This window comes from Saimiri boliviensis, chromosome 9 (assembly GCF_048565385.1).
Source record: "Saimiri boliviensis isolate mSaiBol1 chromosome 9, mSaiBol1.pri, whole genome shotgun sequence".
NCBI classification, from domain to species: Eukaryota; Metazoa; Chordata; class Mammalia; order Primates; family Cebidae; genus Saimiri; species Saimiri boliviensis.
Window position 1 is genome coordinate 63,044,492 of NC_133457.1, and position 22,956 is coordinate 63,067,447.

Here is a 22,956-nt window from a genome sequence, read left to right on the forward strand (position 1 = left end):
GGGTGTTGTTCGGTTGCCCAGGCTGGAGGGCAGTGGCACAATCATAGCTCTCTGCAGCCTCTAACTCCTGGGTTCAGGCCATTTTCCTGCCTTCGCCTCCCAAGTAGCTGGGACTACAGGCATGTATGATGCCCAGCTCACTTTTTAAATTTTTTGTAAACATAAGGTTTCACTGTGTTTCTCATACTGGTCCTCAACTCCTGGCCTATACCTCAGCCTCCCAAAGTGCTGGGATTACAGGCATGAGCCAGTACACCTGGCCTGGATTTGATTTATTTATCTGGGAAAAACATACACCTATTTTTCCCAGAAGACGGGACTGGGAACGTCTTTCCGTGTGTTCGAAGCATGTGTCCAGCACTTCTCAGGCTGTAGAGTGTCTGCAGTCTATTCATCCAGTACCCTGATGCTGGAATTGAGGTTGCTCCCGGTTTCACACTTCTTTTTGTTTTTTTTTGAGATGGAGTTTCGCTCTTGTTACCCAGGCTGGAGTGCAATGGCGCGATCTCGGCTCACCGCAACCTCCGCCTCCTGGGTTCAGGCAATTCTCCTCCCTCAGCCTCCTGAGTAGCTGGGATTACAGGCACACGCCACCATACCCAGCTAATTTTTTGTATTTTTAGTAGAAACGGGGTTTCACCATGTTGACCAGGATGGTCTCGATCTCTTGACCTCGTGATCCAGCCGCCTTGGCCTCCCAAAGTGCTGGGATTACAGGCTTGAGCCACCATGCTCAGCCCCCACACTTCTTTTAACAGTGCCACGTTAAATATCCTTGGAGCCAAATATTTGCACAAATCTTTCATTATGTCATTAGGATGAAAGCCTAGAAACAGAATTACCACCAAAAGAATGCATATTTTAAGCCTATTCTTTATTTTATTTTATTTATTTATTTATTTTGAGATGGAGTTTTGCTCTTTTCGCCCAGACTTAAGTGCAATGGCGCGATCTCAGCTCACTGTAACCCCCCCCCTCCCAGGTTCAAGTGATTCTCCTGCCTCAGCTTCCCGAGAAGCTGGGATTACAGGCGCCCGTCACCATGCCTGGCTACTTTTTTTTTTTTTGTATTTTTAGTAGAGACGGGGTTTCTTCACCATGTTGACCAGGCTGGTCTTGAACTCGTGACCTCAGGTGATCCACCCACCTCGGTCTCCTAAAGTCCTGGGATTACAGGCGTGAGCCACTACGCCCAGCCTAAGTGTTTTATTACTATTGCAAATTGCCCTCTAGAAAGGTCATACCTATTCGCCCTCCCACAAGCAGTGTATCAGAAATGTCTGTTTGCCAATAGTGAATGTTACCTTTTTTTAAAAAATCCACCAATTTGTTGTTTATTTGATCTGCATTCCCAGATAGATTCTTAATTCTCCCTTTTCTCCAACTCCAACTCTTCCTGCTGAGATAGCCTCTGGTCTGTGGGTGGAGAACAAAGCCTGCCCAGTGTTTGGGATCTGAAAAGAGGAAGCTTCTTGCTGAGTTGAGGGCTTTGGTGCATGAGTGTATGCGGGTGTATGTGTGCGCGTGCGCGAGCGTGTGTGTGTGTGACTTCCTTCTGCCTTTATATGGGTTCTTAAAATGAGAGGAGCTGTGTCCTTTGTGGCGAGGTGTGTGGGACCAGCCAGGATGGAGCGGGCAGTGTTGTGGCCGTGCCGCGCTTCCCCTTGTGGCCTGCATGCCCTCCTTTTGGCCATCCCACCTGGCTCTGCCCCTCAGGGGCATCCCGTCTTCTCTGCACACCCCACTGCCTCCTCCAGCCTGCCACTGGCTTTGTCTTACTTTTGCTGTTTGTTTAAAACAGGAGATGCTGTCATGGGTAGGCAGAACCCTGAGGTCACCCAGCTGTTGGGGGGTCCAAAGAGCCAGGTCCTGAGAAGGCAGACTCCACCCTCTGCCACAGACTGGGAGGGAGAGGGCAGTCACAGCCTCCAGGGACACACCGTGTACTCAGACCAAGGCTTGCCATAACTAACAGGTGGCAGGAAAGCTTTGAGGAGGCTGCTGAATGAGGCCACCTGGGTGAGCACAGCTTTGCTAGTCAACCCAGAGCAGCATCTCATTTCAGCTCCCATTTCTCGAACACTTGCTTTGCCCCAGACACTGGACTAGGCGCTGGGACGCAGCAATAATGGTGCCCTTCCCTGCCCTTGACCGCCTCCCCACCTGGCACTAGACCTGCAGGCACAGTGGAGGGTGACGAGTGCTGTGCAGTAACTGCTCTGGAAACTGAGGGATGGTGCCATGAGTCCCCCTCCCTTGCCCCCAAGGAGGGAGGATTGGAAGGGCTCAGAGAAGTGTGGTAGATGAGAGCGGCTTTGCAGGCTGACAGCTGTGGGCAACAGTCCTGGCTCCCACACTTGGCTGACATGCGGCCTTAGGAGGGTTGCTTACCCTCTGTGACCCTCAGTTTCTTCCTGTGTAAAAAGGAGACCATCACCTGCAGTTTGGTATGTAGAGATTATGCAGAGAAATGTTTAGCACTGCGCTTAACACACAGAAGCCAGAAGGCATTTCATAAATGAGGTGTCACTCTAGTCTGACCTTGAGTGTGGTTTGAGTTTTCCAGGCAGGGAAGGGCAGATGAAGTTTCCATCTAGAGGGAAGGAAGAGGTGGGAAAATAAGCAGGGTTTGTGTGGAGGAGCTTGTAAAGTGTGTCACAGGAGGGCCATCTACTATAGTTGTGAAGGCCACCACTGACCAGGACAAAGGGGGAGCATGGGAGGTCTGTGAGCAGAGCGGTGGTGAGGCCAGATCTGTGTCAAGAGAGAGATAGTGGCTTATGCCTGTAATCTCACTGCTCTGGGAGGCCAAGCCTGGAGAATTGCTTGAGCCTAAGAATTTGAGGTTACAGTGAACTGTGATCACACCACTACACCAGGTGGTAGAACAAGACCATGTCTCTAAAAAAGAGAGGGAGGTCTGGGGACAGTGTGGGGGCAAGAGCTGGGCCACTGCCATGGGGCATGGCAGGACAGGCAGGTTTTGCTGACCAGTTGGACTTGCAAGATGAAGGAGAAAGAGTAGCTGTCTCTCCTTGTGATAAGTTCAGACAAAGGACGGTTGCCCTTAATCAGGGTGGGGAAGACAGGATTTGAAATAGTCTGGGGAGAGAGGAGCTTGGTGTGAGGAGCAAGTGGTGCCTACGGGAGGCTAGGAGACAAGGCTGGGCCTGCCTCATTCCCTATCACCCCCACCTAGCAGATGGAAGGTCAACAGAAGGAAGTCCCTTCTCTCGGCTTGACTACACACCCGCATCGCACCCCATCCACCGCAGACCAGCTTTCTCTAGGTTTCCGTACACACCGTAGGAAGACGGTTGCCTCCAGCCCCTCCAAACTTGCATCTCAAGGACTGCTAGCCACAGATGCAGAATGACCAGCCACCTCTGATCCTTGGTCCCACATGTCTGGGAGACAGGATCTGCATGGCCCGGCTTGAGTCAAATGCCCACTCCTGTCAACTATGGAAGGGAGGAAGGGAGTTGGCAGGGAGAGAATCCACCCAGCCCAGCGTGGCCACATGTCTCCCCGGAGGCTAGGGTGAGAGAAGGATTCAGGAGGGTGGTTTAGGGGATGCTGGGGAAGAGACTCTCAGAAAAGGAAACAATTAGGCAGACACCCCAAAGGAGTTCACTCCTATAGGATTTCACGGTTCTATCACACCAGCTAGCTATGCTGCAGAACAAACTGCCTCCAAATTGAGTGGCTTAAACCAACCATTACATCGGACAGATTTCTGGGTCAGGGATCCAGGAAGGGTTCGGTTGGGTGATTCTTCCGCTCCACATGACATTGAGTAAGGTCACTTAGTGGCATTTGCCTAGTGGCTGAGCTGGTCTTCAGAGTCCAAGACAGCTTCACTCACATACCTGGCACCTTGGTAGGGGCAGCTGGAAGGCTGGATTCAGTCAAGTCCTTCTCCCTCTCCATGTTGACTCAGGGCCTCTCCATGTGGTCCTTCCAGCAGATGGTCTGACTTTTTCTGTGGTGGCTTAGGCTGCAAGAGAGCACAGTGACAGCTTCCAGTTCTCTTAAATGCTAGCCCACAGCAGCATAGCATCATTTACTCCGTTGGGGAAAGCTTTCACCTTTATCTTTTCTTTTCCTTTTTTTTTTTTTTTTTTTGAGACAGAGTCTCATTCTGTCACCCAGACTGGAGTGTAACAGCGTGATCTTGACTCACTGCAACCTCCATCTCTTGGGGTCAAGCAATTCTGTGTCAGTCTCCCGAGTAGCTGATATTACAGGTGCAGTACACCACACCTGGCTAAGTTTTGTATTTTTGGTAGAGATGGGGTTTCACCATGTTGGCCAGGCTGGTGTCAAACTCCAGGCCTCAAGCAATCTACCTACCTTGGCCTCCCAAAGTGCTAGGATTACAGGTGTGAGCCACCGTGATTTTTCTTTTAAACTCACTGTTACAAAGAAAAATTCGCCTAACTCGAAATTCTATTTTAAAGTAGATGAAACCTCATCTCTCTCTCATAGTGTCATAGATAAAATCACGGTCGAACTCCTTTGGGGAAGAGGAGGCAAACAGTAAATCTTGGTGCAGCATTTGTTAGCCTGTGCAGTCTGTTCAGGCAATGTTGTAATAAGGGGCTTGGTGGAGGGGATTTCTTTAGGGGAAAAGAAAAAATTTTTCCTTAAAAGGCTAACTATGTGATGACTTTATAAGAGGTTAAAAGGGCAAATGAAATGTAGGATTATTGTAAAGACCTATGTATTTCTAGAACTTCAGCTACAGACCTCTTGTCAACTCTGATTCCCATGTCTACAACCTAAGAAAGATACATTACGTGTAGTGAATAGTGATTTGGTATCACGCTGGCAGCATGGTGCAGGAACCCAAAGACCTGTTGACTGATGGCCTAAACTCCAGCCTCGTATTTGACTTATATGGGAGGTCTTAATGTGGCCAGCTCATTGCCGTATTATTCCCTCGGTTCCTTTCAAGGGGAAAGCCAGAGTGGTACCCAGCTGCCACCACTGACCGGTTGCTCACTTCACTGAGGGCCTTTGAAGACGGCGGTTGGTGGGGGCAGTGCGGAAGTCCTCTTCCCTTTACAGAACCACGGCTCTTGAATGTCCTTCTAGAGTAGCTCTTGGCATTGCTGCCTATGGTCACTTGCTGCTGCCTTGAGCTCCCGAGCCCAAAGCGATTGTTCCCAAAGGTGTTGCATGAATGTGAACTGTGACGTGGCTCTCAAAGCTAAGCAGAGCAGCTGGCCGTGCACAGCATTCACAGCACCACCCAGGCCTGCAGGTCTGCACGCTTTCTGCTTGCAAGATAGCCAGCACCTTCATTAGGCAGAGAGTAGTGGGTCCCGTACGGGGTGGCAGGCCCTGCACAAAGGGTCAAAGATAGATAGACAACAGCCCTCACCTGGTCTTTTTCTTTTCTTTTTTTTTTTTTTTTGAGACAGAGTCTCACTCTGTCACCCAGACTGACTGGAGGGCAGTGGTGCGATCCCAGCTCACTGCAACCTCCACCTCCCAAGTTCAAGCAATTCTCCTGTCTCAGCCTCCAGCGTAGCTGGGATTATAGGTGTGTGTCACCACACCAGGCTGAGTTTTGTATTTTTAGTAGAGATAGAGTTTCACCATGTTGGCCAGGCTGGTCTTGAACTCCTGGCCTCAAGTGATGCACCCACCTTGGCCTCCCAAAGTGCTGGAATTACAGGCGTAAGCCACTGTGCCTGACCTCAGCAACAATAGAGCCCTCACCTAGAAGACCTTTAGGAAAATCAGCTTCAGCAAAGCCCTGAAGGGTGAGCAGGACTTGCCCTGTGCCACCAGCCCCAGGCCCTGCCTACACGTGCACTGTGGTGCTGCTGTTTACCTAAAACAGAAAGCACCACACTCGCTGTCTAATGAAGGTGCTGACCATCTTGCAAGCATAGAGCATGCAGACCTGCGGGGTAACCAGTGCCTTTTCCACAGCTGAGCTCCAGGCTCCCTGCTGATGCGTTCAGCCAGCCTAGCCCCTCATCTGCCTCTGACCCCGCGCAGCTCCCCGGGGCCTTCCAGAAAGCCCATCCACTGGCATCTCAGGCATCTTGTCAGGCTTGGCGGCAGCAGGCCCTGCCTGGCTCCGACACAAAATCCACAGTGAGGGCCCCAAGCTAACCAGACCCTTCTTCAGATTCTGAAATGGATCCTAATCAGCTTTCCCAAAGCCGAGATGTTAGCAGACACTGGGAGCCATAATTTAAACTTTATGTGCGAGGATTACAGTAGCCAGCCAAACCACTGTGAGGAAGAAAACTTTGAAATATGAAGCGCTTTTAAAAGGGGAAAAGTCCGAAAGAGTCCCCTCTCCTTTCCTTCAGTTCCCAACTAGGTTGGAAGATGCCTGGGCCTGGCACCTCTTCAAGACAATCATAAAAGCCTGTTTAGGAGGAGAAAGTTTAATTGTTCAGAGGTGCAGGAGGGATCATGACTTTCTGTGTGACTTGCACGTTTAAGAAACACCTTCAGCTCATTAAGCCAGCCTGGGTCCTACGGAAAGAATGAAGACGATGGGGTGTTTCTCCTTTGAAAGAAAGATACCCGCCTTCCCTCACTTAGGGCTCCAAGCTCTTCCATGTCTTTCTCTCCGCCTCCCCCCGACCCTCCGCCGTCCGCAGCTCTGTCCCTGTTTGTTTGCAGTGGCCACCCCTCAGGGAAGGAGAGAGCTCCCCATCCTCCCTCACTGCTGTCAGCTGAGGACCTTCTCTCTTCCATCTGACCCTTTTGCAAACCGAGATGGCTTGGAGCAGGGAAATAAGACTGCTTTGCCAGCCCTGTGGCCATCTCTTCCCAGGAGGCCCAGGACCTCCTTGCTCAAGTGGAGAGGAGGCAGGCTGAAGAATGTGTTTGCCGGCCCTCCAACACGGGCAGCCTCAAGCCCTCTGTCAGCTGGGGCTGCTCCAAGAGCCTGCTGCTTTAGGACTGGTTTGGGGCTCATGGTTTTTATTTGAGAGCATTACTTCTGACCTAAGGCAAAAACGCTTAAAAAAACAAATCTGTGAAATGGCTCAGGGAACGGGTGAGGTTTGGCAGCCCCTCCAGAGGTCACTGGGTTATCACCTTCCCTTCAAACTGGGCTGGGAGGGCATCCTTGCTTCTCTTCCAGAGAAAAAGAAAATGCACAGACACAGGCGCATGTGTTGCACACACACCCTTCACACTGCCTCAGTTAGAGCCGTGTGCCGGCGACGTGCAGTGGGGCTTGTTTATGTCTGGGAGTAAATATTGGGCTGATGTTGCCCTGTTGACATCTCAAGAGAGAGACGTGTTATGTAAATAGTCAAGCAACTGAAGAGAACTATAAACATGAAGTCTTGAGTTAGTCCCAAAAAGGAATTTGTCCCAGGTCCTCAGAATCACTGTCTAGGAAGCAACCAAAAAGCCAGGGAGTGGGCAGGATCCCCCTAGAGACCAGATGCCATGGCATTGTCCAACTGGTTCCTCTCACCCTGCAGGGGCCTGGGGAGGAAGAGGGTGCTGCCGGCTGGACACCCCAGAACTTGGTCAGGCCTCGTGCCTCATGCAACAGCCATCTAAGTAGGGCTGTTCAGGGGCAATCTGGTTTCCCTAGGAGTTTTCTGGCAGCTTTTGGATACATGGTTATATCAGAAAATTGTATATGTCTGTTATGGAGGTTCAGGGAGCTGCTCATGGGAGCTGCAGGACCAGCAGACACAAAACCCACAAAGCACACTGTTCTTTCGGCCTCCAGCCAGGCAAAGCTTGGCTTGAGTTCCCTCCTCTAGAGTTTCTGTGTTTCTTCTGCCACAGACAGAACAGTTAACAGAGCCCTTTGCCCCTCAAATGGTGAAGCAAGCGCTGGAAGGTTCCAGCAGAAATGCAGAAAAAACATTGACTCCATCGGCTTGGAAATGAGTGTGGGGCTGCTGAGCATCCAGCTTAGCCCATGATTAATCATTTCCCAGCACCCTCAGGGTGGGCTCAGTTGGCAACAAAAACAGAGATTTGCCTAGTGCTTCTCAAAGCTTTTCCCAAGGCACCCATGTGTGCTCACATGAGTGGGTGTGTATGTCTGAAGGAGGCCCACTTAACCTTGGGGCATGCTAATTTCCCAAGTGTGGGAGACTTTAGATCCCGGCAGTAATGGAGTAGGTAGGACTGGCTGTGACGTACTGCAGCAGGCTGAAGGGGCTCGTGGGTTTCCTGGATGTGTGTGAAGAATTACAGATTTAGACCACGTGTCTCTTAGGCAAGGGAACTATAGATGCTTCTTAACTTACAATATTGTAAGTCAGAAATGCATTTAATAAGTCATAAAGTTAAAAACTTGTTAAGTCAAGATATGGTAATTTGGAGATCGTTTGTACTTGTTAGATCCTCAAATTCAGAGTCACTATCTTCAGTGTTATCTATATCTTTAGTCTTTAGTTTTTATATTTTATTGTTAGCCATTATCTTTAAGTCATTATCTTTACTGAGGGGCATGACAAAAACCTTGCTAAGTTTAGTTTTTCACTTCCTCATTCCTAATTGACATTCTGTTAGAAAATGTTAGCTGGGAAGATCTGTTCTTTATATATTGAGAAGTGCTGGGAATAATATTGTGTCTTTAGGGGATTTAGAAGATAACATGGTTTCTGGTTCTTGCAGATTACTTTCGGTGACTTGTTCTCATGGGTTGCTTATTTTGAGTTTCTAGAGAACTGATAGTTTTTCCATTCTTGAAGAGATTCTCAGATGGTCAATATATTACATGAGTTAAGAATCCTAGACTTACTAACTCCCTAATTCTGACACTTGCAAGACATCTGATCGAGAGCTATATGTGCAGCTCCATCAAGACTTGCCTACTTTCCTCATCAGGAAAATTGACCTTAAAGTACCACAATTCAAAAGACTATAAAAGTTAAATAAGTGGGCCAGGTGGTGGTGACTCACATTTGTAATCCCAGCACTTTGGGAGACCGGGGTGGGCGGATCACGAGGTCAGGAGTTCAAGATCAGCCTGACCAACATGGTGAAACCCCGTCTTCATTTAAAAAAAAAAAAAAAAGCCGGGCGCGGTGGCTCAAGCCTGTAATCCTAGCACTTTGGGAGGCCGAGGCGGGTGGATCACGAGGTCGAGAGATCGAGACCATCCTGGTCAACATGGTGAAACCCCGTCTCTACTAAAAATACAAAAAATTAGCTGGGCATGGTGGCGCGTGCCTGTAATCCCAGCTACTCAGGAGGCTGAGGCAGGAGAATTGCCTGAGCCCAGGAGGCGGAGGTTGCGGTGAGCCGACATCACGCCATTGCACTCCAGCCTGGGTAACAAGAGCGAAACTCCGTCTCAAAAAAAAAAAAAAAAAAAAAAAAAAACCTTTTTTAAGTTAAATAAGTGAACATAACTGCATTTTTGTTTTGTGAATTCAGAGACCTCATAATCATTTCAAATGTTATTAAATTCTATTTTCTTTCAAAAAGTAACAAAGTTTTAAAAATTGAAAATTGAATTTTTAAAAAATTTCCCAAGAATCTTTGAGAAAAATTGAGATGGGACAGAGACTCTGTGCCTTGTTCCCCTTTAGTGGGTCCTGAGTTCCCAGCTATTTGGCCCATAGTCTAGAGTCCTGAATTCACTTTAGGGAAAACCGGAGAAAAGCCATCACGATGTTTCAGGGCTGGAAGGGTCCAAGAATGCCATTGATCTCTTAGGCAGAGACAAAGACACTATGACTCAGAGCCAGAAAATGACCTTCCTAAGCCAGGCGCAGTAGCTCACACCTGTAATCCTAGCACTTTGGGAGGCCAGAGTTCGAGACCAGCCTGGCCAACATGGTGAAACTCTGTCTCTACTAAAACACAAAAATTAACGGAGCGTGGTGGTACGCACCTGTAGTCCCAGCTACTTAGGAGGCTGATTACAGGGAGAATCGCTTGAACCCAGGAGGAGGAGATTGCAGTGAGCCTAGATTGTGCCACTGCACTCCAGCCTGGGTGACAGAGGGAGACTCTGTCTCAAAAGAAAAAGAAAGGAAAGGAAGGAGGGAGGGAGGAAGAGAGGGAAGGAAGGAAGGAAAAATGACCTTCCCTGTGGCCCAGAGGTAGCAGCTGGAGCTTGGGTAGTACTGAGGACTCTGGGACCCTTATGCCACATCGCTTCCATACATCCCTTCTGAGTAGACGCTGTGGTGCCAGACAAGCCTAAGGTGGCAGCTCTTGGGGTAGGGCCAGTGCTCTCTGTCAGTGGGAACTGTCTCAAAAGCCAAAACTAGGCTCTTATGCAAAAGCACAAGGGTGACATTCTCTTTTTGAAATAAAATTAGTTTCATCGTATAAGAAACAACCAATTTGACAGAGCCACCACTAGACTACAGGGCACCTTTGTGCAAACTGTAATAGTCAACAGCCTGCCTTCCTCAAGACCCTTTACTTCCATCTGTCAGAAAAAATGCAGAAAACTCTGATTTTATGCGAACAAGACACTCTACTGCCATCTGTTGGAAACAGTTATAATAAACTTACACGTCAGTGAAGTGAGGGGTGTCCCCCAGCCCCTTAAATGTAGTGTAGCACCTGCACCACTTTGCCCACACCTCCCTAGCCGTGAGAGTGCGTATGTTTTCAGAAATAGTCTTCAGACTCTAAAAAAAAGGAAGACACGCATCAGTGGTAGCTCCGACTTCCCATCTAAGAGACTACGCATGGGTTGTGTTGGGAACAGGACGGGAGACCCTGCAGTGTTAGGGTGGGACATAGAGTTTGCAAGGCCACTTCAGCCAGTGGTGGGCAGGGGCCTAACGCTGACACCACTGCACTGAGAGAAATGAGCTTGCGTCTGGGTGCCTGCAAGAGATAACAGTGCCTACACCTTGGTAGCTTAAAAAGTTTTTACGACATACATAAAAACTGGAGCGCATGAGAGCCACGTGTCAAAGTGAGTTCAGGATTGTAAACAGTCCTTTCCAGATTATTCACACACTCTATCAGTCCTTACACTAGCACGGTAATGAGAAAGTGAGCCAGCTTTTGTTCTTAGAGATGAACAAGCAGAGTCTGGTTCAGGCTGGGCATGGTGGCTCACAACTGTAATCCCAGCACTTCGGGAGGCCAAGCAGGCACATCACTTAACGTCAAGAGTTTGAGACCAGCCTGGCCAACAAGATGAAACCCTGTCTCTACTAAAGATACAAAAATTAGCTGGGCAGGGTGGGGCACGCCTGCAGTCCCAGCTACTTGGGAGGCTGAGGCAGGAGAATCACTTGAAACCAGGAGGCAGAAGTTGCAGTGAGCCCAGATCGTGGCATTGCACTCCAGCCTGGGCGACAGAGTGAGATTCTGTCTCAAAAAAAAAGAAAAAGGTGATAAGTCCAGTTCAGCAGGACGCACTGACTGGTGCTCTTTAATCTAGAGCCCTGTCAACTGTCTGTCTGATTCACTGTCAGAAAAAAAAAAAAATCGAATCTGTCTCAGTTAACTTATGCCATATGACAAACCACCCCAGTATTCAGTGGCTTAAAAGTAATATCCATCTATGCGGGTCACAGTTCTGTGGGTTGACCATTTGGACTGAGCTGAACAGGGCAGGTCTTCAGTCTTAGTGAGACTTACATGTACATCTGCAGGCAGCTGGGAGTTGGCTTCAAAAAAAAAAGTGGTCTCTTAGCAGGCTAGACATAGGAGTTTGTATGGAAACGGCAGGGTTCTGAGAAAGTAAGTGGAAGTGTGCAAGGCCCCTTGGGGACTAAGCATGTAACAGACATAGCATCTCCTCCCTCTCATCCAGTTGTCAAAGCCAGTCTGAGCAGAGATTCAAGGCTGGGAAAATAGACTCCACCTCATCATGGGAAGAGCTGGAGAGTCACGTGATAAAGGGCGGGACACAGCAGGGGTGAGGGTGGGTGGGCATGCCTGCAGTTTATCACTGGTACCAGGGACAGGTGAGACGCTGACTGCTGGGGGTTGAAAGCACAAAGCCTGCCTTCAAGGAGTCCTAAGACAAATCCTAAGGGGAAGACTGTTAAGTTCTGCTTGATAGTGCCATGGGAGGGAAATGTGACTTCTCTGGAATTACGCCTGAGTGACGTGGTATTACTGACATGTTACAACACCAGCAGCCGAAGGTATATGCTAGAGAATCTTATTTTCCTGTTACATCGGCCACAGTTTGTGATTACGTTCTCCTTCAAGGTGTGTGACCAGCCACATCTGGTCATGTTTTCTTGGCCAACCACATTGCTATCACGGAAGAATGACACCTCGAGCAGTAGCTTCCTAGATTTCCATTCAGGCTTTGTCTGTTTTTCTGGCCTTCTGTGGGTGTGCTGTGGGGATGACGACTGTGACTTTTTCTTAATTATCCAGAAGATTCTGGCCAAGCACCTTTGCCACATCTCTTGCAGCAGGGAGAAGGTGGAAGACGTTTAAGGGGAGAAAAGTCTGTGTGTGGGGTGTCAGAACATGGCACGCTGATGAAGAAGCCTCCAGGACCGAAATCACTAGGAACTCAATGTCTGTTTACAAAACTGGCCTTGAGGATTGATGCTAACAACCCAAGACTCTTGCCAGCTGTTCTAAGAACGCTTCTGTTCTTTCCCAGTCGTTCAAACTGCACCACCTTATCGACTCCACTCACAGCGAATGCTCAGGATCTCCTGGGCAACATGGGTGAAGATACCCGTGGCTCTCTTGGCAGTGCTCATCTTTAGCCAATAAGCCTCCTTTAGGGAGGTAGAAAGATGGTGGCAACACAGTTCCTGAGCTCCGCCTGCCTTCCCCTCTTCGGGGGAGCTTCTGACCATCAGGGTGGCTCACGGTAAAGAAGCCTAAAGACAAATACACAGACAACAAAGACGTTCGATGTGCCCGTGACAGCTGGGTTTGCTTCACGCTTTGTGCAGGGTTTGTCTTAAATGTGCGTACACTGTTGGCGGCAGACTGCAGAGAATCTTTCCAGATATGACTTGGGGATTGCAGGCTGATGATACCACAGACCTGCAGCGTGGCAGGCCTGCCGGCAGCAGGTCAAGTGTGTGTCTCTGTTTGAATTCCCCCATTCAAGGGGGTTAAAACAAGGATTTGAGGGCAAGTTGTTTATTTGGAAGGTGATCTCAGGAAAAATTGTTGGAGAGCAGGGAAGGAAGGCAATCAAAGGTGTGTCATCAAGCTGGTTACCTCTGTGGGCGAACTCCACGAGGAAAGTGGTAGAACATACACCTCAGGGTTATCCCACCTGAGGAGAGAGTATCACACACCCGTTACAGTCAGCCATGTGTAAGGGCAGATGCAGATAGGGATGTCTGACCTCAGAAACAGAGCCCACCAATGCCAGGAAGCCAAGGACAAGAGACGCCAAGCCTCTCCGAGCATGGGAGCAAAGGTAAGCTTTGAGCTACACACGTTGCTTCACTGTTTGGTGGTGAGGACTGTGAGAACAACTAGAAACTTCTTACCGTATGTGAAAAGTTGTCACAGCAAATGCAGCATCAGAGGGCAGGGTCTTTTCAGAACTGAGCCAGAGGAAATTGCCATCCTGGGTCAGGATGAAATGCCCGTTCTAGATGAGAACGTGCTGCTGACTTTGGTGCACAGACAGCGTGAATTCCACGGGGTTGAGAGAAAGGCGTAAATGACAGCAAAGTAGAATGCAGACCTGCAGGGGCTTTAAGCAGCCTTTCATGTGAGAGCGGTATTTATGAAATTATTCCACAGATGGCCAAGATCTCGCAATAGGTTTATCAGAAGCCAAGTAAGCTTGGGAAATGTCAGATCCCTGGGTTTTTCTTGCCAGTGTTTAATCTGAGGGGTCCTCTGAGCCTCCCTGGCCTTGTGAGCGCAGGTCACAGCTACCCAGGGCAAGCGGTCTTGGGGTCACAGTGGCTGATTCTTCAGCACTTCTAACTCAGCTTCTCCTCTTTCTGCCTTCCAGATGGGCTTCTTCCGCCGAAGGTACAAAGAAATCATCGAAGCTGAGAAGAACCGGAAAGAGAACGAAGACAGTTGGGACTGGGTCCAGAAAAACCAGTGAGCTGCCACACCAGTCACGTGACCTGATCACTAGCCTGTCATCCTTGATCTTTGTATCTTCCATATTTGGAAGAAAAAAAATCTTCTCCAGATTTTTCGGAGGCCTCACTGATGCTGTTCTCGTCTTCATCCTATCAAGCGCAGGTGCCAGCCTGAGGTCGCCACTTGGGCCGGGTCACATGACCGGGGCCAGCACCACTCCCTTCAGAGATGAACTCCAAACTTTTGAGAGCGAGCTGCAGAGCCCAGCAGTATTTATAGATGCAACACGCACGGCCAACCCTCAGGGGAAAACTGTTACCTAAAGTATTTTTATAAATATAAGCCTTTTATACTGATTATGTCTTTATATTTGTATCGATGTTTTATTATTTCTATTAAATAGTTATATAATTCACTCAAGCACTGATATCTGGCCTAAAATCTTGGAAGTGCATGTCAATGAATACCAATTTTAAAGGATGAAAATCTTACTGTACTTTGGAACTTGCTGTTTAAGAAGACTCACAGATGAAATAAGTTGAAGAAACCTCACCTAATGAATCCACCAGGCTGGCGGCAGTGCGTCGAAACTGTGGATGCGGCGAGACCCCTAAGACATTCTCATCTTTATTGCCTCAATCAGGTGTGGAGTCATGTGCTGACATGTGCTAAAGAACTGTAAGTCCTTTTTCATGTGTACTTTTCATTGGAAGATTCCCAACAAGAATTTGGATGGAAAACCTGATCCCGAGCAAGAAGTCTGCTCTGTATCGCCTTTACACAGCAGACATGTCCCCCTCCTTCTGCACAGATGATGGATGAAAGCTTGGAGCAATGCCATGTGGTCACCTGGTAAACCTCAGAATGACATCTCATCCTGGACATCATACGTCAGAGTTCACACACCACAAGGACTAAATCATTGTCCCCCAAGCAAAGAGTTGGGTCTGAATGCTGTGAGGCATTGCCTTTTCATGGGGATTCTCATTCAGAGATCTCCACTTCCCCTACACCCTGGCTGTCCACCCTGGTGATTGCAGATTCCTTCCCAGAGAGGACCATTTAACCATTTTTTTAAAAAGGTCTTAGGTTGGGTTCCCAAGAAGCCAGCCCTGAGACAAGGATTTGTGTACAAGTAACTTATTAAGGAAGTATTCCTGGGAGATAACAGTAAGGGAATGGGGGAAGCAGGACAGGAAAGGAGAGAAAGCCAGGCAAAGGTGCATCATTTCAGGGAGAGCTCCATGGACTGTAGCTGCAGCCTGATCAGGGGAGCTCCGGAGGGAAAGTTGGGTCTCAGAGGTGTCCCAACCTGAAGCAAGGGGCTGGCTGCGCCCAGGGGAGACGTACACATTCTGTTCTCAGTTCCTGCTGGCGTAATGGCTCCAGTAGCTCAGGGCGGTCATCTAAAGGAAAACCACAGGTGCATCCTCAACCAGGGGAGACACAGGGACATGACGCAAAGGTATCTGAGCAGAGCACTGTCCCTCCCCGTCCCCCGAATGTGTGAGTGCTGAGTTACGGCCTTCGGTATCCAAGCTCTCTGTTTGACAGTAGATATGTTGTCAGATGCACCATGCTGCCCACTTCTGAGTGCAGTGTGATTTTCTGAAAGGGCAGTGAGATGAGGGAGGTAGCATGCTCAGCACTGACCTGGCCCATAGTGATCGCTCAGTAACTGTTAGCAGCTACGGCTGCTGCTCCTGCCGATGGATAGCCATCTAATAAGACAGAAAACCTGGGGCCAAGAGCAGGGTCTACCAGAGTCCTACTGGCTTATTACAGCCTGGCAAAGCACCAGCTGCGTACACTTGGCATCCAGTGGGGATGGAACAATATATTAGACCAAGGATCTTTCTTATAGCACCTTGTTTACTGGAAGCTAACATGTTGGCAGTCTGTGAACATTGTTGAAAAGACGACAAACTCAATTCCAGAAGGCAGAGTTTTAATGCACAGACTTGGCTAATACAAACATATCTAAAGTTTTGGCAAAATTGTGAAGGGTGAGGGGCGGGTGCTGAGCTGGCATGGAGCAGGTGTGTCTTCTGGTTTCTGATGATGCAGTTGACTCTGCTGCAGGGAGGTAGCCTCATGCTTCCCTTCCTGGTGAACATGGGAATAGACCAGAACACCAAGGGTCAATGGCATGAGCTAAGCTGATCCTAGAAGTCGGGGTGTTGCATCTGACTGTGGGATGGAGGCACAGAGGTAGCTACAGGGGGCAGGACGAGGCCGAGAAACCAGCTCTCAGAGTTCGCTTATGAGTTTTATCAAAAGTAATAAGAAAAGCAGGCTTGGGTGGGCTTTAGTCCCTTATTAGCAGCCATTTATGAGGCCCCTCCTGTGTGTCAGGTGCTGCGCTGGGTGCTGGAGGTTCCCCAAAGAACACCAGGCACATTTTGCCTCAGGGTGGCAAAATACCGTGGCATATGAAATGTGGACTTTTTTAATGGGACGCCATTTCCAGCCTTCTTCAACGGACTCATGTTCATAATGCCATGTTTTCTTTAAGGAATCATTTAGGAGTCTTAGGTGATATTCCTGGAACAGCACTATCAACAGCTTTGGCTGCATGCACTTAGAGCAACCAGCTTGGCTCCTGCAAGGGGTGTAGGTGCGTGGGTGACAGTGTAGAAGGGTGGCTTGCCCACATTCTGCCGGCCAGCGAAGCCCCACGGGAGATGGGTGGACTCCTGTGGGCAGTCTCAGAGCTGGGACCTGTTTGCTTCTGCTTGATTCTGCGTGGGTGGACCCACGTGAGGAGTTGTTTACCCAGAAAGTCACTAAGACTTTATAAAGGCAGGTTTTAAGAAAACCAGACTTGGCATCACCTTGAACAGATACTGAAAGCCTCCCCAGGAACCCATCTGGGGAAGGATGGTGCCTCTGCTGGTCTGATCATGCTGAGTAGCCTCCCCAGCCCTGTGAGTGCAGGTCACACCTACCCCAGGGCAGGCTGCTGAGGGGTCACAGCGACTGATTCTTCAGCACTTCTAACTTGGCTTCTCCTCTTTCTTTCTGCTGGGGAGTTATCCGTTTTGCACAGTGATAGAGAAGTCAAGCGTATTCTTAGCGCACTCTCAACTTGGGCAGTTCACAAGCTCGTTCCCAGTTCAGAAGCCCTGTGTATGCTCTCAGGGGAAGCAGATAGGGTGGGTTGCCGCATCTGTCTTACCCTCCAGAATATTGTTTGAACATTCTGCAGTGTGTTCTACTTTCTCCCCTTCCTGCTTCTGTGGGTTTCGTGGAACCCTATAAGATATTCTCCTGGGCAATATTATTTCAGTTGCTTGAGCTTTTAGTTGCATATTCAATGTGGTTTTAACCAACTGTTCAGGACCTGAAATGCTTTTTAAATATGAAAAAGGATCTTTGTCAAAGTTGAGTAAAATAGTGCCCCTTTTAAAAAAAATGTTTTGCTTATGCTCAGTTTACATAGGACTCAGGAGAGTTTGGAACATCCCCCAAGTGAGGCTTAGACCTGTCACAAAGGAGAGGCCATGAAGTGTAGAAACAAGGGGACACCAGCAGGAGGGGCAGGAACCACTGGCTTGGTGGCAGGTGACAGGCATCCATCCCGAATCACTCAGTGCTGAGGTTTCCTCAGGCCGTTCTTGAGGAAACCTCTGTCAGCATCGTGGGTGCTCAGAGGTATGGCAGACTGTGGAAGATCCAGTAGGAAGTCCTCCTTTACCAGACATTGTAGCTGCTGCCCGTGAGCCAAAGGCAACAAGATTTAAAACAAAAACCCAGCAGCACTCCTGGGAGCATCCTGTTTTCCATGTGGAAGTAGAGCAGATCCCCAAGCCCTCCGCGTGCTGTTGGCTACCTGTGGAATCATGCATAGCGGCTCTTTGAAAGGTTATTTGTGACTTTTATTTTGGGGTAAGGCATTATGGCCAGGTGCCTGCAGTTTCCTCTGGGTTAGCTGTGAAACGTACATCTGGTGAACTGTATGCTTGGCTCAAACTTCTCAAAATTTAGAGGTGCTGGAAAGGATTGTCACTTGGAGCCTCTAGTAGACAAAAGGCAGAAAGCGAGCATCGTTTCAGAAATGCTTTAGTATGCACATTTGTAGTTGGTATTTTGATATAGAGAGTAATAGTATACACAGTGGAGGATATTTTCTGAAACAAAGAACGGCTGAAGGGAGAATACAGAATGGGCCAAAATGAAACTTCTAATGTCTTCTGAATTTTCAGCACGTGGGGGGAGTAAATGAACAAATTTCCCAACATGGTGCAGTGCTGTATAGCACAATGATCTAGATTTCAGACTGTGTTAAGGTTTTGTGTGTGTGTGTGTGTGTGTGTGTGTGTGTGTGTTTTAATTCTAATGTGCACGGTGTGATTGGCAGAGTGAGTTTAAAAGCTTTCCGCGTGATTAATTGCATGGCAGGCACCCACGCTATCTGCACTTCCAGAACGTTACTGAGGCATCCGTGTGCATTTCCATTGAGGAATTTTGGTGGGCGGGGGGGAGGGTGTACTGCCTCACGATGTCACGTGTATAAAAGTCTAAGCAGTCACTTCTAATTCACTTGCACTGTTTGGGAAATATGTCAGGTTTACAAAAACATGTTTGGAATTAAAAAATGGCTGCAAATGATTCAGGAGTTCAGTCTGTCATTTATTTGTTAATAAGAACTTTTTAAAGTGTTGAAGATAGGGTTTCAGTGTAATACAACATGTGCTTTAAAGAGCGCATCAAGGTCCATCTAATTCACGTGGACAACCCACCTGATGTGGCTGAACTGTCCATGGTCCTTGGTTCCTACACCAGAGGCACAATCTTTTCTCTGCATCAACCCCCTGACGGCCGGCCCTCCCACCACCACACCCAGGGCTACACCTAGGATGTTGATCTTGCGATAAATGTGCCCAAATTAAATGGCACAGATTCCTTATTGTCAGTAGATGACACTTTCACATGTGCCTACCAGTTACTAAGCATTTTTCCTGAAGCATTTTAATAGCATTCTTACACATTTATAAATACTGTATTCGCTTAGGTTTTTCACCCTCCTTCATCTGTCTATAAATAGTCATGTCCTTGTTCATATTCCACATGCTGTTCATTTGTGTGTTTTACTTTTTTCTGTAGATGAGACTGTTGCCAGAAAGGGGTCCCAATCTAGACACCAAGAGCAAGTTTTGGATCGTGGGCAACAAAGAATTCAAGGCTAGTCCACAAACTGAAAGCAAGTTTATTAAGACAGTAAAGGAATAAAAGAATGTCTATTCCATAGACAGAGCAGGACTAGGGCTGCTGGTTGCCCATTTTTATTGTTACTTCTTGATTATATGCCAAACAAGGGGTGGATTATGCATGAATTTTCTGGGAAAGGAGTGGATAAATTTCAGGAGCCTAGGGTTCTTCCCTTTTCTAGATTATATAGGGTAACTTCCTGACGTTGCCATGGCATCTGCAAACTGTCATGCCGCTGGTGGGAGTGTCTTTTAGCATGCTAGTGCATTATAATCAGCATATAATGAGCAGCGAGGACAACCAGAGTTTACTCTCATAGCCCTTGGTTTTGGTAGGTTTGGGCTGGCTTCTTTATAACAGGCTGTTTTATCAACAAGGTCTTTATGACCTGCATCTTGTGTGGACCTCCTATCTCATCCTGTGACTTAGAATGCCTCACGTCCTAGGAATGCAGCCTAGTAGGTCTCAGCCTATTTTACCCAGCCCCCATTCCAGATGGAGTTACTCTGGTTCAAATGCCTCTGACAAGACCAATAAAGGTCTACGAATTTTCTTGGTCTTTTTCAAGAGTAAGCCTTTGGCTATACCAATCAAGTCTGCTGGTTTTTGCTTCTATTTCATTAAGTACTTACTGCTTTTAGATTTATTAAAATTTCTTCTACCACCTCGATGGTTAAAATGCATACACATAGACACCACACAGTATAAAAGGTATGAAAAAAAATATTCACCAAGGGGTTAAGAATGAGTGTCTTTAGGTAAGTAAGACTGTCAGTGCTTTTGCTTTGTTTTATTTTGTTTTTATTTGTCCAAATATTCATTTCTACAGTGAGCACGTATTTCTTTTGTAACAATGAAACATATGCAAATTACTTATACATAAAAATATAGCTGGGAGAGTATAAATTGCTAAGCCAAAAGAGATGCCAAATTGTAGGTCTAGAAAGAGATCTCTTGCAGCTATGACAGTGATCCAGTGAATAATTTCAAGCATTTTAATTCCAGTGTTTCCTGGCTTAACAAACCTGCCACCATTACTAACGCTAATTAAATAGGTTTCTCTGAGGTTACCCGACCTATTTTCCTAAGTCAGGAAATGGACTTGACAAACTCAAAAGATACAAATTGAAGAGGAAGAAAAATCACTAACTAGTAAAGTTCACTTCCTGTTCAATCGGGACTTTTACAGCCCCCCAGATTACCTCCCATCCTTAAAGTCTGTCTGGTTATCAGGTTACTGTTTAGTAACGGAATTAATGTAAGTGCTTACTTAGAGCTCAGGCCGCACTATCAGACTGATTGGCAGCTATCCATCAGCAAAGCCACCTGTCCCTAAGATGATGTCCATTCACTCTATGTATACTGTAGCTAGCCTGACCAAAAAAAAAAAAAAAAAAAAAATTTACAATAGCTTACTTATTTAACATGTCACAATCTAAAGTTAGTCATCAGGCACTGGCTTTTAATGTATTTTAATACTGTTTTCTTTAGTGAATGCTAGTCTAGATTTGCCCCTCTATTTCCCACCTTCTTGGTTCTTAATTGCTTCTTGCCTCTCAGCTATTTTCTCCTGGGATCATTTTCCTTGCGCCTAGTACATCCTTTAGAATTTCCTTTAGTAAGAATCTGCTGACAGCAAATGTTTCCATCTGTGTTATCTGAAGCTGTCTTTAGTTGCCCATATTCTTGACTCTTTGCTGGTACAGAATTCTAGATCAGCAGTTACTTTCTCTCAGTGAATGAATGTAACATTTCATTTTCTTCTGTTCCTGTTGTGACTATAAAGAAGTCAGCAGTCAGCCCAATTGTCACTCGTTTAAACGGGTCCTGTCTTTCAGGTTTCTGTGAAGATTCCCTCTTTGTTTTTGTGTGCTGTAGTTTTCCTCTGAAGGAAATAGGACATTTATTCTTACCTTTTCTGCTTGCAATTTGCTGTGCGTCTGTGGTTCGAGGCCTTTCATCCGTTCTCTCCATCTCTTTAAATCTTATCTCTGCTCCATTCTCTTTCCTCTCATTCTAGCCTTCTTGCTTCTTGGCGTAGACAGTCACCAGCACTGCCTACTCCCGTGATCCGCTCTGCACCGTGGTGACTTTCCTCACGGTTGTCCCTGCTCCTCAGGGAGTTCCAGTACCACTCCTATTTCCATCTCCTCGCCTCTCCGGGCAGCGTTCTGGACTGTCTTCTGTGACCTATTTCTGTATTCACTCTTTTCAACTGGGTCAAAACTGCAGTTAGGCTTGTTTATTAAGATTTGTGCTTCAAGTATTGTATCTTATATCCAAAGGTTCTTTTTAGTTCTTCCTGAAATATGATGTGCGATTCTCTGTATTTTCTTGTTTGTTACATATAATTTCAAGTTTATTTCTCTAAACATAAAGATCATAGTTTCCATTGCGTGTCTGGTAAGTGCAGTGAAGTTTCTGTGGGTGTGCTTCTGCTTTCCAGGACTTTTCCCCTGATAAGTGTCACTCGGTGCTTGGCTTCCTTGTGCAACTAGTGGTTTGTTGGTTTGTTTATTGTTCGCTGCTTATTTTCCTTGGAAAATTATTATTGGGAATTCTTTGAGGCCCAGGATGAAATATGTACCTAAAGAGAGCCTTTGCTGTCACCTCTGTGAGGCACCAGTCTGGGGCCATACCTTGAAGGTTTTTTTTTTGTTTTTTGTTTTTTTGAGACAGAGTTTTGCTCTTGTTACCCAGGCTGGAGTGCAATGGCGCGATCTCGGCTCACCGCAACCTCCGCCTCCTGGGTTCAGGCAATTCTCCTGTCTCAGCCTCCTGAGTAGCTGGGATTACAGGCACGCACCACCATGCCCAGCTAATTTTTAGTATTTTTAGTAGAGATGGGGTTTCACCATGTTGACCAGGATGGTCTCAATCTCTTGACCTCGTGATCCACCGGCCTCGGCCTCCCAAAGTGCTGGGATTACAGGCGTGAACCTTGAAGTTTAATGGACCACCCAAATAATATGAATTCGAACAGCACAGCATGTGAAGGCCAGCTTGTGGTTGCTGCTTCTCCACGATGGTACTTCCGTCGCCTCCACTGTCCCTCCTGGGATCCGCTCTGTACCATGGCAACTTTCCTCAAAGTTTTCCTTGGTCCTCCAGGAGCACTAGTAGAAATAGTGTTTCTCCATGTGGTTGAATCTTATGTTAAAGTTGTAGCCCCTGAAGACCCCGCTTTATGGGTCCCTGAACCCTTCGAGGCCATGAAAACCAAACCTGAATTTTGTACATCTTGCCACATGCTCCAGAGTAAAATGCCTGAAGCCTTCCACTTACGTCTCTGCCTTGCAAACTTCATTCTGATTTTGGCGTGGTAATTTTATACTTTTGCTATCTTTTTGATGCATTTAAGAATATGTCCTTTGGCCAGGCGCAGTGGCTCATGCCTGTAATCCCAGCGTTTCGGGATGCCAAGGCGGGCAGCTCACAAGGTCAAGAGATTGAGACCATCCTGGCCAACATGGCAAAACCCTGTCTCTACTAAAAATATAAAAAATTAGCTGTGCGTGGTGGCGGACGCCTGTAGTCCCAGCTACTCAGGAAGCTGAAGCAAGAGAATCACTTGAACCCAGGAGGCAGAGGTTGCAGTGAGCTGAGATGACACCACTGCGCTCCTGGCTGGGTGACAGAATGAGACTCTGTCTCCAAAAAAAAAATGTTGTTTAAAATATTTTATTTTTCATTGTTAGTGTTTTGTTGTGGTGGTTGTTGGGAGAATTGGTCCACCTTTCTTCCTGGATCAGAAGTCTAGATATCTGCTTTGCACCTCTAGTT

At 47.4% G+C, this 22,956-nt stretch overlaps 1 protein-coding gene across 2 annotated transcripts in view; it reads left to right on the plus strand.

Moving 5' to 3' along the window:
- Positions 1 to 18,573, plus strand: part of ITGA9 (integrin subunit alpha 9) — a 372,517-nt gene extending 353,944 nt beyond the window's left edge. For both annotated transcript variants that reach the window (XM_074406027.1, XM_039462008.2), the window contains exon 28: positions 13,883 to 18,573. In XM_074406027.1, coding sequence (XP_074262128.1) covers positions 13,883 to 13,981 — 99 coding nt within the window. In that variant the 3' untranslated portion in view covers positions 13,982 to 18,573. The remainder of the gene's footprint in view (positions 1 to 13,882) is intronic.
- The last annotated feature ends 4,383 nt before the right edge of the window (positions 18,574 to 22,956 follow it).